A 16761-nucleotide genomic window follows, 5' to 3' on the forward strand; every position below is an offset into this window, starting at 1 on the left:
CTTTGTGGTCATGTGACTAGTAGAAGGACCTCGATCAATAACTTTTACTGGGATTTTCCACACAAAAACAAGCAACAAGTAGAAAAAAAGGCAAGTAAGATTTTGTCTAAAAAGGGAAGTCTACCAGGTGTTAGTGTGGAGTTTATGCTGAGGGGAGAAATAAATAGTCTCATTTAGGAAAGGGAATCGGAGTGGGTGGGGTGGTTACTGACTGGCAAAAAAAGGCTCCATGGCCGAATGTTTGTATTAACAGAAAACCAGCTGTGGCTTGGTCTCTCCTGCATAAACAACACGAGCATGAATGCACGTGTTTCTGTACAGAGAGAGAAGGAAAATTAAAGCTTTCTTGTCAGAATTTTCCAATCTCAACTGACTGGTGTTTATTTGAACTCTAAAATTATCAGGTAGAAAAAACCCACCGGTATTCCTCACCAGGGAAGAAATAAAGCAGCAGCTGTTGTTCCACATCCTGTGTATTTGCTTGTTGTTTCTTGATGAAAACTGATGTGAGTCGAGTTCTGGGTCAGTTTTAGCACCACGAATTATCTCAAAACTCAGCTTTGACAAAAGCAAGCAGAAAGTTTTCTCTCAGATATAATACAACCAGGTTTTATTTAAGTTCTCTCTTCCCCCCCCGCCCCACACTGGCAAAAGTTCAGAGGGAGTTTAAAGTTTTGTAAACATTTTAACTACCCCTCTTCCCCCTTTTATGAATTTACAAAGCAAAGGAGACAGGGAGACCAGATTTGCAACAGTTCCAAGTCTCTCCATGCTATTCGATCCAAAAACTATATACAAGTCTGCAGCAGTCTCTGTATAGTTACTGTACATGTTTGGGAGCAGGGGGAAGAGAGAGGAGGAGGGGGGGAAGGTGACCCCAAAAAATGAATAAACCGAACGAAATAAAATCCAAAGCCAAACTGCTCTTGAGCAACTCGATCTGTTTTCTTTAGGCAGTGATGACAGAACAACAGACACCTTTATACAACTCCACCAAAACTGTAGCGCATCTCCCTTCGCAGGTTATAGCCCTCTGGGAACAGGAGATGGGACCAGAGGGTTGAAACTAAGTGCATTTGGCAGTTTTCGTTTTCTTTCTTTTGTGGTGTGTGTATGTGGGTGGGTGGAGAAGGGAAGGTTGTGTTAATCTTTCAGTGAGAGAGGAAGGTTATGATTCCATAAATACTTCAGGATTATGGATCCCAGTGAAGGTCTGTGAAATAGTTTAAGGTGTAGAAGATAAGCAGAGCCATCATTGCACATCGCTTCGTCCTCCACAGTCTCTTTTCATGACAAAAGGGCGTCTCCACTCGTTAACCTAAGCGCTGCTTGAAATGACAGCTAGCTAAAACTGCTGGGGTACATATCAGAAAGCCAGTGTTCACCCTCACCAAAGACTAAAGATCCACATGTTAAAGATTCTACTGTCTCTTAAACGAGACAAATTTGCAGGAAAAGAGCTCAAAATAAACTGGTCCTAACCCTCCAAAGGTAGCATTAAGGAATAAATCCAACCTGAAAGAAGAGATGCCACCCCTCTTTTTTCCCCCCAGAGTACAAGTCCCCACTTGTCCAGGAAGGCTGCAGTATGCTGACAGGGAACTCCACCAGCTTCAGCATCACCACCTAATGAAGACAGACTCGAGCTTTCCCTCCAAAAATAATGTGCTGAGAAGGGCTGGCAGGGGGTGTGCAACTTCAAACCAACCCAAGCTAAACTGCGCCCGCCACCGCCCCTCTCCTGCTGTTGCCAGTTCTAAGGTTAGCTTATGAATGCAACTCCTGGCTTGGGAGAGCATCTCTTGCCCTGATGGAGCGCAGAAGTCAGTATCTGTGTGGCATTTTGGTTTTGACCCACATCTGTTAACCACAAACTCTCTCTCCATGACTGCATGTGGTGGATGTGTAAGAGTAACCAGGAGAGGGAAGCAATGATTTGCAGAATCCCAATTGTTTGTTTTCGTGTTTTTTTTTTTTTTTTTTTTTCCAGGTATGTCAGCAGAAGAAATCACAGCACAGTGAAAGCTCGCTGCCCAAATCAGCCTTGTTGTGAACGAATCCTATCTCCCACCCTCCCAGGACTCTGAACAATGTCCACTCGACTCTAGGCTGATGGTAGGAACAACGCCTGTGCAGTCCTGGGCAGAAACGGTTTGACAGGGCTAGAGGAAGCAGCCTGAGATGATTGATTCTGTGATTTACTGCGAGGCGAAGAAGAACACACGGTGGAGAGTACTGTGTCCAAAACAGAGAATCCATGGTTAACAGATGCAGGAAAAGCCAGCTGATTTGCACATGCTCAGTAGTCTTCCAAAGTCTCTATTTCTCCCATATTGAGCCGCTCTGATGAGGCATTCACTGAAAACCCTGTAAACCAAAAAGGTCTTGTGTTAAAAATCTGGATGTGGTATGTTGTATTTGATGCAATACATCTGCTACAAGCAGTAGCATGTGCAAGATAAAGCAAGTAATACATATCAAACAAAAACTCCAGGGGAAATTCAGTAAGAAACATAATTAACCAAACTGTCTGGTTTTTTTCCTTAAAAAAATAAAATCAAAGCTAATCTATGGTATATTTCTATAAGTATCACTTGGTCTTTAAAAACAGATCAGCAGAAGACTAGTTTCAGCTTTCATTTAAAAGAAGTAATCTGCAGACCTAGTATGAGAAACGTCTAGGCACAGGGGCAACTCGGCTCAGCAATGTCTTGGAAGGGAGCATGTTTGAGTCAACTGGTACTTGGAAGTGCCTGTAAACACTGTACTTACATGGTCCAAGAAGGAGAAAGAGACATTTTGTGAACTCAGAATCCAAGTGTGGAATCATGCTCAACATGACTCAGGGGGTGTGAGCAATTCTACCCCTTTCTTTCAAGTCTAAATACCTATGAAATCAGTGGCAATCACACATCTTTCCAATCTTCTGTATCTCAGGAGTACCACATGAAAATGTACAAAGTTATATAGGGCTATGCGGATGGCTCAAGATGCACCTAAACCTCTAGCCAACCTTTTAACCGCAAGTGCTGAGGATGTAACGCACATGAGTGGGAGAAAAACAGAAGCGTTCCCTAGAAGGAAAAAATCCAATATATCATATGCAATTTTCCTACTGCAATCCAATTTTAATGGTTCTACCAACCCCATACAGAGTATGAGAAAAAAAAGTTTTCCTGTGTAAGGCTGCTAAACACAAGCCTGACATTTCATTGTCTTGAGACTGCTATGTAGGCTTGCTCCCTGCTGGGAAAACAAACTGCTTATCACAGTCGTTATCTGCAACAGGTAAAAAGTGCTCTGAAGGTTTAAGAAAATTGTTCCGGCTCCCTCTCGTGGCAATATGTTACCTAAAAGGTTTTGGAATTATTTTCTAATAAAGTGTACCGATTTTTAAGGAGCTGCACGTGCTACTTCTCTTACAGTTGCAACTTCTTAATTGTATTTAGTGATTTCTCCCTCACATCCCATGAGCACGTTTTTAAACTATTCAACTGAAAACCCAGATCAGACTCACTGGATTGGCACCTAGGCGTGGCAAAGTCAAGATTCCACTGAAAAGTCCAGTGTACTTCAACGCTGAAATCATTGGGTTAATTGAAGAGTATTGGTTTTTGCTGAGAACAAAACCAGAATATAAAAACCTAAAGGCAGGGCTCTCCTGGAGCCTTAGAAGAGCAGTGACTCCCCAGGTGGTTAATACCAGGCTGCTGCTTTTCACGAGTACAAGCTAAGTAGCACCAGCACAACAAAGACTGGCGTACACACAGCACAAACGTGAACACATGCATGTAGAATACTACAGTGATGCATTACATCCCATAATGCTCACTACTCTTGTACTTACACAATGGCCTTATAGCTTAAAGGCCACTTCAAATAAACCTTTCCCTCAGTGCTACAGGGTCTGGTTAATTACCATCCTCACATGAAAATTAAGGTAGAAAACTTAAAAAATTTACAAAGGACTACTAATGATGTCGTCTCCACTGCCTCCAACTGAAAACTTGTGACCTCTTTTCAACTTTTTTCATAAGATCTTTGCCATCTTTTCTGACTACGGTTGTTAGCTCATGTAAAAAGGTAGGAAGGAATACAGGCAAGAAGCAGTTGTTAGTCACGAAGAAACAGAAAACGTGCTTTTCTTAAAGTAATGAAACAGCATTAATTCAATAAGATACCTATAGGTCAACCCAAAAGAAGAAAGGCATTTTAACTGACATCCCTGAGCGACTTACAAGGTTTCCAGGTAATATCCGAGGTATTGAAGAGGCTTTTTCATGAAGGAAAGTCTGATAACAGTTTTCCATGAAACTGATATAGAATTTTAAAAAGCATTAAATAATAATACCAAAACAAATTCTAAAGACACTTTAACTACCTTTTTGACTCTTATGCAATATTCCCATTTAAAGTTAACAAGAATTCTACACTCCACAAGGCTTTTCCTAAAGTAAACATTAATTTCTAAAAATTAAAACTGACCTAACAAGCTGGGATCTGCACGAACCATTTTCTGTTTCTTCTTTTTCTTCCCACTCTGCACAGCCTCAAAATTGGATTGCTGGTTGTTGCTCTGATTGGTCTGAAAGACTGAATGTAGTGAACTGTGGTTCATCCCCCACACTGAATCCTAGAAAACAAAGCAAGAACAAGATTATAAAGTGCAATTAAGTTTCGTTTATTTATACTGAAAACATTGATAGCCCAAAGCACTTCCTACAGCACATGTGGCAGCACTAGTCACTGATGCATCCATCCAACACATTGACCTCGTCTTTCTAAAGCATATCCTGGATCAGCATGCCAAGACACTATTTGATCTACAGTTGGCCTCAACTGTTAGTTAGAAAGGAAACTTGATTCTGCAGTAAGTATTTGAAATCTGCTTTATCCTCTGCATTTCACATGACCTGTGAAATCCTGCTCATCCTCCTATCAATCCAGCCGAAATGCAGACTCTTTAGACTCAAATGCAGTCTCTACACACTCCTAAGGATTTACCTGTTGCTGCTGCTGTTGCCGCTGCTGACTGGCTTTCTGTTTGGCACGGCGCTCAAGAAACTGCTTGGCAAACTCCTTGGCCTCAGGAGTATCTCCAAGATAGGCTCTGATGTAATCATGGACCTCATAGGGAGACTCCACTTCCTTCAGGAAAGAAACAAACGTGGGAACTGCAAGAAGAAGGCAGAGCATGAAGGAATGTGTGTTGACATGTGAACACATGCACGCTAAAAACACAAACTCTGGATTTCTGTTTCAAGTATTTGCTAATCTAGTAGCCATAGCAAACAGCTCACCCTTCCAAGTTCCTTACAGTAAAGTCATGCTTCTTTTATTCTGCTGTCAAAGCAAGGATATGAAAGCCAGCTAACATGTTCAGAAGGAAAAATAAACTGATGGTCCTAAGGGTATGTTAGCTCATCAGCTTTAGCCACTGCCAGCTTTAAAGCTCCTATTTAATACCAGGCTCAAACAGAAAATACTCTTCTCGGAGCTCAAGTGAGTACAATCTCTTTTTGGCTGAAGCACATTAGATCACGCTCCACAGTGGCTGACCTGACCTGCAAGCACCTGAAGTTCAGTCAACTCACTTGCAAGCCTTCTTTACCACCTTTTTTTTTCCTTAAACTAAATTTGTTGCACTGAGTTTTATTTTAACATGAAGGGCAAAGCAAATCACAAGTCAGGAAGACACCAGGACAACATGCTGCAATACCAAGTAGCCTTGGAAGCATGGAAGCTCACTGTGGGTGTATGACCCACGACGAGACTGCAGGGCCACAGCCTCTCCTCAGACACCAGATGCAACCAGTCAGTACATCACAGATGAGGCCAACAAGTCACTCCTAGTATCACTGCTCTAAGAGGAGGGAAGCTGTGTCACTGGAATTGCATGAGGTGTGATCCTGGCTCTTGGGGCAGCAGTAGTTCCCTGCTCAGGTTCAAGGGTCCCACAGAACCACAGCTTCACAGTGTGCAGATGCTGGAGCACAAGGGTTTGCACAGTTCCACACTGGAGGCAGCAGGATGCCTGCAGTGCTCCAGTACAAGAAGGTATCAGTCTGATCTCAGACTGGGCATTCCTCTATGCACCCTCCAGCAGAACTAGTAGAAAACTCAACCAGTTTCACATCGAACAATGCTTTTCACAGAGGCATATGAGATAATTCAGCCTGCACTTAGAAGTGAACTGGATCATCATTCATCTGCCTGATAACGCTTCCAGACCAGCAAAAATCCACAGCAGAGCTCTGGGTGGCAGGCTTTAAAACTGCTTCCAATCCCTGCTGATCTGCTATAGTTAGCCCAACAAAAACCATGCAGAAGACACAGCTGGTTCCTTGGACCACTATTTAATGATGCCATTTTGCTGACTGCATTAAAAACACTTTGATGTCATTACTCTCCCTCGGAAATATCTGGTCAGGAAACAAACCAGATATTATTTCTCACAGCAGATCATTTACATTCCTCCCCACCTCTTACCATCTAAGTTGTTGGCTGTGTTGAGTGCATGAAGCATCTGTTCACACCACTGAGTGAATCCATCCTGGGCTTTATTAACTCCCTGGAACAATTTCAACAGCTTCTCCTCTTCTTCCACCTTTTTGTTTTGTCTACTTGTAATACCTACAGATTTACTGAGATAAAGAAGACACAAAATAAATTATAAGTTACTAGACTTACCAACAGTACAGTATACAGTACAGTGTTACAAGACTCACTAGTTTACAATATCCAAACATTGTTTAAGAACCAACTATTTTTTTAAGAAAATGCAAAATAAATTGTGAATGGTCATCTATTAGTTATTTTTGTTGTCAAAACAGATCCTGAGTGACAGAGGAAAACAAAAGGAAAACATATAAAGATGTTCTAACTGCTAGGTGATCATCTCAGGACGGGTAGCCTTTCTGTGCAAAAGCTCCTTCCCCAGTTCCTACCTGAGGCTGGCATTGCTTTTGTTTTTATTGGTCGAGTTACGAGGTCCCACTTCCTTCACTGCATCATCCCAGAAACCCATGTTTGAGTTTTTGGTATCAGCATTACTCCAGATGCTACTGACTAGGTCAGATGCCCACTGGTTGCTGGGATTAGTGTTTAGGGAGCCCCACACTGAATTCCCAATGCTGGTGTGCAGGTTAGAGTGCTGTTGAAACATAACAAAGAGATCCTGGTTATTAGCACCAGACCTGGCAGAACAGTAATGAACAGACATGGAGAACTGTCATGTACTGTTTCTCTCCACATACTGATTAGATAAATACTGTACATACCGTAGTATTTCTGACTCTGTTTGGCTGCTGGTGCTGCTGTTGCTGTTGTTTCTGCATCTGCCTTGCCTCTTCCTGCTGTATCTCCAGCAGGGACTTGGTGGTGCCTGTTGGTTTGGTGACATTACCCCAGCCTGACAATTTCTGCTGCTGTTGCTGCTGCTGCTGCTGAAGGGCCTTCATTAGTTCACGCTGCTGACGCCTCTGCTGTTGCATGCAAGACAGAAGTGCTTGTCCATACTTTCAGAAGATCATTACTATTCAAAAGTCTGGCTGGGAAGCTGGTTTTAAATTGATTTCACTCCCTTCCTGGAGGAGTCTGGCTGACCTACTATTTTTTGCGCAATTACAGTTCCTCCAAGAAGGGAGACATCAGGTAATCAGTAAATACAAATTGTTTATTGGCCTAGGACAGAATAAATTTGTCAAATCATCACTGCAGCCTGCTAAGCTTTTGGGGTCTTGGAGGAATACCTTCTCTCCTACCATCACTTGTTCGGCTTTCTTTCCCCCTTAAAACGCCCTGGTCTTGTGCATATCTGCAGACACATCAAGAGTATAGATGCGAAATAATTTTATATTGGTTTGGGAACATTATATTCCTAGGATTAAAAGGGTACAGGTTTCCCTCCTTTCAAATACTTCTTTTAAGCAGCTATAAAATCTTCAAGCAAATACTTACTGAACCTATGGCTAAAAGATAGGATTTTACCTGAGTTATGCTATTTCAGAAAATATTCTTCATCCTCACCATTCCTTCTAATAACTTAACCGACAGTCAAGCAGTCACACAGTAGAGTCTGCTCTAACAAGTTACACTCTGTTACTGTTAGTACTTACCTCTTCTCGAAGCTGCCGTTCTCGTTCTTCTTCTAACTTTTGGATTTCTGCCAATGACAGTGTGGTCTGGGATTGGCAAGCTCCTGAATTTGATTGCTGACCCCATGTTGAAGATGAAGGGAGCTGGCCAAAAACCACATTGTTAGGAATTACAAAACAGTTTAGAGAATACTCATGAAGTATAACCGTGAAAAATCAGTATAAGCTCACAGTACAGTGGAAAAGAAAGGCCCCCTCTAAAGTTTAACAAAACACCGGAAAGTATATAAAATTATATAATTAAGTATCAAAAAAAGTACGAAGTATAAACTGTACATTTCTCTGAACTGCCCTCTGATCTATCATAGTGACAAAGACATAGTGTATTAAGAATAATGTAACACATCACTGCCTGAAAAATAACAATCAACTTTCATTTCAAAGACTTCAGGAACTCCAAGCTTCAGAAACTTTGCACTGGCCCTTGCTCATTGCAGCAGAATAAACATCTGTACTCATCTGCAAATCTTTCCAGTACCCTTCCATGGACTGAACCTTCTTATTTCGTTACTTATCTTCCTTGTTTCTCCCACTGCTTTCAGAGTCAACTATTTACTCTCTTCTCTCTCCAGAGAGTTCATCTGTCCCTGCTCTGTTCAAGCTGGTCTAGACAACCCTGAATCCAGCTGTGGTCTTATCTGCCACACTGAACTGAAGGAGGAAATTAAACTGTAGAAACACATTACCTTCATTTGTGCAAGTTGCTGCTGTTGCTGCTGCTGTTGCAGCCGTCGTAAAGCCTCCTGCTGCTGCTGCCTCTGTCTCATTATTTCTTTTTGGCGCTGGAGTTCCAGCTCCTTGCGCTTTCGCTCTTCTTCTTCGAGCCGCTGTCTGGCTGCCTCTTCTTCCATGCGCAGCCGACTTTCTTCAAGTCGCCGTTGAGCTTCCTCCTCTTCACGTGCCCACTTGGCGGCCTCCTCTTCCTTCCCAGGACATAAAGAGGAATAAATTCTAAGCAGACTTAGAAAATCCAAATGACCCTACTCTGTGGTATCAACCTTCTGACAGAACAGAGAGAAGCCTTTATATCTGCGCTGTTTAGATTGTCCATTTACCTTTACATTTCTCAGGCAAGAAAGCCAAATAATACAGTCTATATTCCCTAAAACTACCAGCTTCGCATTGCTCCACCAAGGAATTTGGAAAAGAATGACATCTCCCTAGTTCAAACTAGCTAATTTCATACCACTTTGCTTCTACAAGTTGTGCACCTTTCAGTCTGAGCTTCTGTCTGCTTATACTACTTACAGTCAAGTACTGCTACACTTCCACGGGAATAAAAGTTGATAGGAAAAAAGAGAAGAGGTTTTGACATGAAGAAGAAAACAGGTGACAAAGTGACATTTACTGTTGTTACTCAATGCTAGAGTTGTAAAGCAAAAGGTGCCTCTGCTAACAAAGGAGATGACTGCAGTGGGACAGAAATTGTGATGAAAGTCTTACAAGGGTGGGCGCTGAAAAGCAATTTTTAAATAACTGTCAGTTCTGAAATGGACCTGGAAGTTAATGTGAAGCCAATCACGTTTCAACATTAGTTTGATTTGTGAACTGTGACAGTTATCAGTTAGGGGCCTAGAAGCTCAAGTTCCCCAATACGGACTTCTAAAGCTGACCCCAAGTGAAAAAAATCTGTTAACAGTAAGACAAGAAAAGGGAAGAAAAAAGCTGAAGTTTTGATAGTGGGTATAGTCTTGGCATAGTACAGAAAGAGGCAAAACTAATCATCTCAGATGATACTAAAGATAACTCTACAGTAAAGGCTCAGAGATTAACAATTCAAAACAAATTATTATTCTGGTACTGTACTCTGCCTTTCTTTAAAGAAAGGAGTAGAAATACCACGCTGCAAAGCCATTCTTAAGGCCCAAACATGAAGGAAAAAACTCATTCAATACAAATCTCTTTTCTAACAAGCAGATCTGATTCTGATTATTTTGTTTGAAATCAGGATATATTTTCATTCACTTGATACGGTCTACAAGCTTTGCCTTCCTCCACCAAAACCGATGGTCTCTCAGGCACACATGCAAGTTTCAAAGCTTGTTCATTCTGGCAGCCTCCATAATTAAATATAACAACAAGTCCCTCGTGCCTTTTTTTTCACCTGTTTACGAATTAACTCCTCTCGCTGCCGTCTTTCCTCCTCTTCTCTTCTCCTCTCTTCCAATCTTCTAAGTGCTTCCTCCTGTTGTTGCCGCTCCTCTTCCTCCCGCTGCCGCCTTAGTGCAATTTCCTGCTCTCGTTGTCGCCTCAGGGCTTCCTCCTGGAGTTAGGAACAAAATGTCAATCTATAAATGTCATTTTAATGATGAACTGCATCAGAATACAGATTATAACCTGGTCTGGCCAGATAAATGGCCTCAAGAAAAGCTCCTTAGCTCCAAGCTAAGCACTACCAAAACAACTATTTTAAACACTACAGACCCACATGTTAACAAGTTTTTTGATGCAGTGTGCAACTCATACACAAATGAATTATTTTAATAAAAAAGAAAAGAAACACATGAAATCATTGCCTATCTTTGTTTTTAAAAGAATGGCTTTGAGAATGAGAACAAAGGGTGAGACTCCTCTTTCCAATACATACTAACTGTACTTGAACATATCTATCTTTTAATACGTGGCTATCATTAATTCCTTTTTTTTGGGTGTCAGCTATAAGTTGGACGCTTTTCCTACTTATAGGCGTTTCTAAACACTGACTAAAGTGCACTACAAAACTCAAACCACATCTCCAGACACCAGAAATGAGCTGAAGAAGCCCACTGTAACCTCTGGAAGTCTCAGAGTGTGGAACTTGATGAAAACGGCTTTGACCGGGCTACTCCTATACTGTTTAAATATTATGAGCAATGGAAGGTCTCAAGGGCTTTGATTTTGGGCTATCCCTAAATTTTTTAAATAGCTTCCAATAAATTATGTTTTGCTTTCCAAGCAGCAAAATTACTTACTCAAAAAACAAAACATCAGCACCCTTTCCCACTGCTCTGAAGATCAGAATAAAAAAGTTTTTCCATTCTGCTTCTTGCTTTTTGGAGGAATAGGGCACAACCAGCCTTCAGCTGGCTTTCCTGTATGTTGTTAAATGGAAGCGCATCCATGCAACTTTTTCCCCAGTTCTGACTTTCCCTTGCATAAAACAGCCTTGGGTTTTGCTGTCTTTTCTGATCTCTGAAGTCCAGCAACTGTGTTGAGGCCACCCTACTTTTCATCACTTCTGTTCTTCTCTCTGACTTATCCTACCAGCTCAACCTAAAGATCCTGCTTTTCGGACAACAACTTTTTTAAGCTTTCATCAATATGTTTTCCTTTTGAATGATCAGTACCGTGCAATTGTCCTCTTACAAGTTTTTTGTAAGCAATACATTATTCACAGGATGCAGGGAGACAAATTGTGCAGCGTGGCTATAAAATTTGAACTCTGGTAAATCAAGGACATTAATTCTGAAATCTAAGACCCTTCTACTAAATCTGATACCAAACCTTCATATATATACACACAGCATACATAAACTGCAATACAGTTCACTGAACAACTGGACCAGGTTTCTCTCTTGGCAATGGCTAACTTCAGGTGTCTACAATATAACTGTCAGTAGACAGAACATTTTTTATAAGCAATCCTATGGCACTGAAGAGCTGCTCGCTGCAAGTCAAGAAGTAATTCATATTCCTGTATATCACTTAAGTAGTTCAGTGGTAAATATAAGTGCAGTAAGTTTAAGTTTTTCTTCCACTAGCTGGACATAGAACAGTAGCCTACGAATCATTTTCTCATTAATCAAGTCCTTGATTTGTCATATTCACAAAAGCTTCAAGCACAACACACAACACCTAGACCATTTTTGTAACTTGGGCCTGTAACTGTATTAATTGGACACATGCAGTCAAGTCACAGTAATCAAGCGTCCCCAATACAAGTGCTGAAAAATTTCTGATTATTGTGTCTTTTACTGAAAAGTCTACTGAGGAGGCTGACGGTGTGCCAGTTTGCTTGCTTTGACTAGAGACCACACACCAGGATCTCAGCTCAGGATGCCTGGCCACCAGCCAGGCTGGGGGCAGGGTGGTGCTCAGCACTAGTCATTGACATAGCACGTAGTACCTGAGAGAGATGAACAAATTCACCAAGTCCTCCTGTACAACAGCAGTTCATTGACATCTCTGCCCTACTTTCCCTTTGGGAAATGAGGCTAGAATTGTCATTAATAAAGCTGTAGGGATCTCTTTCTTGCTCAGGCATGTCAGGAGAGACACTGTTGAATGACAGCAATTAAAAAACTACTTCTCTCCTCCAGAGAACTGAAGATGAACAATGTTGTACCAACATGAGGAAAAAAAAAAAATCTGCAAGATCATGAAAGGCTAGGAACTATGTGGCTGATGTAATTCTTTTTTCCTACTTTTCACAGCTATAGAAAAGGCTGCCTTAGTATTTACTTCTGTATCTTATTATTCAATGTTTTTGTTTGAGCATGTGACCAAAAACATTCAAAGCTCTCCAGCTTTGTGCCACTGACTTGTATGGGGAACACACTTATTCCTTTGACTCTTACTGCTCTCATATTCATGGCTTCCTGCTCCAAGAGAATCCCAGTATTCTTTAGCATCTTTTCTAATAATTGTTTTCAAGCACACATATCTTGCCATACAGACAAGTTATTTCATATCTTTTAAAATATCTATAATATTATAGAAAATTCTTAAGTAGCAATCTCCATTTCAATAGACTGTGGATTCTTAAATATTACAGAATTTTTTGCAGTTAGTAACACCTGCAATTCTGCTTGTCTAGGTTACAATGTTACTAGGGCTTACAAATCTTTTCATTTTGTGGATCTCATCTTTGAAGCATGTACTTTAAAGGAAACACTAAAGATATAATTCAAAGAAAACAATTATTAGCTAATTATTAAACCTCAAATTTTGTTCCTGAAAGTGACCAATCATTACAGAACAGACGATATCAGACCAGAAACAAAAAGAAATACAGGAGCTAAACAAGCTGGGCATTACTGTTTGCAATTCTACAGTGCAAGTAATTGATGAAAACTATGAACAGAACTCGATTCAACATTTCGTATGACATTTCATCCTACAGAATTGAATTTCTATTAGTTATTTTTTTTATTTAGAATTCACCATCAACAGCATATTTACTAACCTTATATACTAGTCTTTTATGCAGTATTACATCAAAAGCCTTCCTGAAGTCCAGGCAGATTAAGTCTACTGCTTCACCCCTCTCAGCTCTCACTGTCATCTCCTCAAAAGAAGTTAATCAAATTTGTTAAGCATCATCTCCTCTGTATAAATCCATGCTAATAAATCAGTTCAACCCTGATTCTACAATGCCTTCCAGTACAGAAGTCAGATTCAAATATTAGACCAGTTTCTTTTTCTTTTTTTAAAATACAGAATACAATATTATTTTCTCTTTCCAGAGAAGTGCTTAAACTCTTTGTTACCTTTTCAAGACATTACTGCTCAGAATGAAGCATTGTGGCAATTATTCCATTGGTAATGAACTAAGATAAGCTGTTACTGCTTTTCAACCCCATTCTGCTTCCTCCTTGTAAGTAAATGCTTCCCATAACATCTCAGAAAGGGAGAGTCAGAATGTTTACAGTACAAATCTGAAGTGGACAAAAAACTTTGGAATTTAATGGACATTTCTAAGTAGTTATACATAGTAGCAACACTGTTAGTCTGAAAAGAAACAACCCAAGACTATTTGAAGCCACCATGGACAACACACATTGAGTTACAGGTGATCAGCTGAAAAATTAGTTATTATTAAAACAGATCTAAAGCAACTTATATTACTGCTTGAATGCTACAGTAAAGCTTGAACACGAGCAAAGGATGTTTTTCCACTGTATATCATAATGACTTGTACACAAAACAGACATATTAAAGCAAGAAGCCATTTATTTAGACTTGATTCTTAAAAGGTATCATGAAAGCTAACTATATATACTGCAGTCTATTAAAACAGATCTTCAGTGACAAAACCCAAACACTGAGTGAACTGAGGTCTATGACTAACTTACAAATAAAACTAAAGATTCTAGAGGCTTCCTCAGAAGTGTCTGATCCTTAAACCAGGAAACAAACTTTACAACTGCCTACCTAAGCACATAGAAAATATTACAAAGGACAAAATTGTATATTACATTTTCCTATTATTCATATGCTACCTTACAGGGCATTTATTGACTAACTCCTTAGTGAATAAGCTCAACAATGTGCTTGCCCTTATCCTTCATATGCAACACGTAAACTTTAACTTTCATTGTCTTTCCCTCCTATGACACTTAAGGAACAATTAATCTTTCTTCCACACAAAATTCAGAAGTAAATGCTAGAAACGTCAAGCTAACAATGTCTCCATTTCATATTCTTGTAAGATAAAGAACATACTACAACTCCTACATTCATTCTCCTATGGCAATACAGACCACGTAATTCATTTTAACAACTCTGCTTGTCCAAACTTCATCCCTTCTTTTCCCAAATATTAACCCAAAAAATAAAACTGACAGACTCTGACACAAACCAAACAACCATTTATTCAAAAGTTATTTACTAAGTTAAAAACACAGGGGAAAATAGGCTAAATGTTACATCCACTATAGCTCTCTACATTTTATTCACTTGAAACAGCTGCTCAAGCTCCAGGCTACTCCAGAACATACCCTTATCAAAACACTAGACTGTATAAATGGTGAATAAGGATTGAACATAGAATAACTGGGCAACTAACTGAAGTCTAGTATTAACACTAAGAAGTTGGGAGGGTACACTCCACATGGAATAAAGCCTCTCAGCTCACAAACAGGAACCTATCTTGAAGTGAACCATCAAAGCCCATTTCTCAGATTGCAATTTGGGCTCTTAAAATCAACAGAAGAGTAATTTCATATACTCACATGAAAAATATTAGAACTGTCTTCATACACACCTACCAAAGATTAATTAGACCCCACAGGATTCTTAAAGTGAGTTTTAGAAAGTATTAAAATTAGAGATTAACTACATTGAGGAAACTCACTTGCTTCCTGCGGGCCAGTTCTTCTTCTTCCCGTCGTTTTCTCTCATCTTCCTGCTGCCTCCTAAGTAGCTCTTCTTGTTGCCTCCGAAGCTCCTCCTGCCTTTTCCTCTCCTCTTCCTCTCGTTTGGCCCTCATTTCCACTTCTCTCCTCTCTTGCTCTAGCTACAATTCACATAAAACTATACTCAGATGCAGGTAACGTATTCCTACACCATTTCTTAGGGCAACTTTGCTGAGATTCTAGTAGCAACATAACAGATGAAGCCTCTGACAGATCCTCTCCCTTAATTGTAATTTTATCTATCACTGGCTACCTACTGGGGTCAGATTCCTTAAACAGTCTAGAACAATTTCTGACAATTTCTGTTCTGTAATGAACATCAGTTCTCTAGTCTGTCTTCCTACATCAGCTCCTTAAAATAACCTCTGACTTCAGAAGCTAGTAGCGAGTTGCTTCATAGTCATCATAAAATAATCAGTTTCAGGAAATGTTCAGAATCATACAGGTTCAAACTTACAAAAATAATTTAATATTACAATAAGTGTGAAACAACCCTGACAAACAGGACTCTCGCAATTCCCCTAACCAATTCTGGTGAAAAGATGCAAGGATTAAGAGAACAACTACCTACTCCTACTCAGGGTTTGGCATGACAGCCCATGATGATCCCATTTTAAAACAGAGGTGGCTAGTAAAGAGATTTTAATATCACAAGTGCAAAAAACATAACTACAACTTTAGAGGTCAGTAGTACCTCCACAGCAATGCTTTCCAAACAGCAGTCCACAAGGATTTCATAACTGGTTTCTGTAACCCCTATTCTCTTTATGGTGTTTTCCACAAAAATCTAATCAATATCATACAAAGTGGCTGGAGGATTGACGAGCTAGGAGTCTTCCATTAGCTCAAGAAACACGGTTATACTGCAGAACAGGAATCCCAACTTCTTACAGTACAAAACAGTTTCTGACCTTTGCAGCTTTGGCCTTCTCAAGATGCTGAAGTTGTTCTAGAGCTGGTCCCTGAGCCGCAGTATCAATGGGGAGATCCCAGACACTGCTTCCTTCCCAGACTAGATAGTGAAGAAAAACATTGACAGGAAAAAATAAGCACATCAGCAAAAAAAACAACTAAAAGGGGAAAATCTTGCGTATGCTGTCACTACGTTTTATGAACTAAGTCATGGTAACACATCAGTCTTTGTCAGTAGAGGGCCACTTTATCTCCCTGTAGAACAAGGTTGGGTTTCCTACAAAATTCTATGCAAGAACCAGCTATTCAAACTCCTCCCACCAGAGCAGAACACTTCTATAATGTAACACTCAATCCCTCTGAACTTTTCTCCACAGATCTGGCACATGCTACGCATCTTACCTGTGGGTTGTGAAGCTGACTGAAGCTCCCATATTGAGCCAGTGTCCGGCACTGACACAGACCTTGTAACAGGTGGCATCATGTTCTGTTCAGATATTCTGCAATACCAACAGGAAGAGTCAACATGCCACTTTCCAGGGACAGGATTGCTCTGAACACCCATGAGATTCAGTAAC

At 40.3% G+C, this 16761-nt stretch overlaps 1 protein-coding gene across 9 annotated transcripts in view; it reads right to left on the reverse strand.

Annotated features, from left to right (window-relative positions):
• Positions 1-745: 745 nt before the first annotated feature.
• The window catches only part of GIGYF2 (GRB10 interacting GYF protein 2), an 80734-nt gene continuing 64718 nt past the window's right edge, over positions 746-16761 (reverse strand). For 3 of the 9 annotated variants that reach the window (XM_086468472.1, XM_086468475.1, XM_086468469.1), the window contains 13 exons: positions 16586-16683; positions 16183-16283; positions 15211-15372; positions 13321-13422; positions 10261-10419; positions 8843-9079; positions 8118-8240; positions 7281-7484; positions 6948-7153; positions 6490-6644; positions 5005-5174; positions 4486-4633; positions 746-2367 (listed from right to left, as the gene is read on the reverse strand). In XM_086468472.1, coding sequence (XP_086324598.1) covers positions 2300-2367; positions 4486-4633; positions 5005-5174; positions 6490-6644; positions 6948-7153; positions 7281-7484; positions 8118-8240; positions 8843-9079; positions 10261-10419; positions 13321-13422; positions 15211-15372; positions 16183-16283; positions 16586-16683 — 1933 coding nt within the window. In that variant the 3' untranslated portion in view covers positions 746-2299. Of the gene's footprint in view, positions 2368-4485; positions 4634-5004; positions 5175-6489; positions 6645-6943; positions 7154-7280; positions 7485-8117; positions 8241-8842; positions 9080-10260; positions 10420-13320; positions 13423-15210; positions 15373-16182; positions 16284-16585; positions 16684-16761 lie in introns of those variants that run through there. The other 6 variants (XM_086468470.1, XM_086468471.1, XM_086468474.1 and 3 more) reach the window with 6 other exon arrangements.

The sequence above is a fragment of the Leptosomus discolor genome, chromosome 7, assembly GCF_034619465.1.
Source record: "Leptosomus discolor isolate bLepDis1 chromosome 7, bLepDis1.hap2, whole genome shotgun sequence".
Taxonomy (NCBI): Eukaryota; Metazoa; Chordata; class Aves; order Leptosomiformes; family Leptosomidae; genus Leptosomus; species Leptosomus discolor.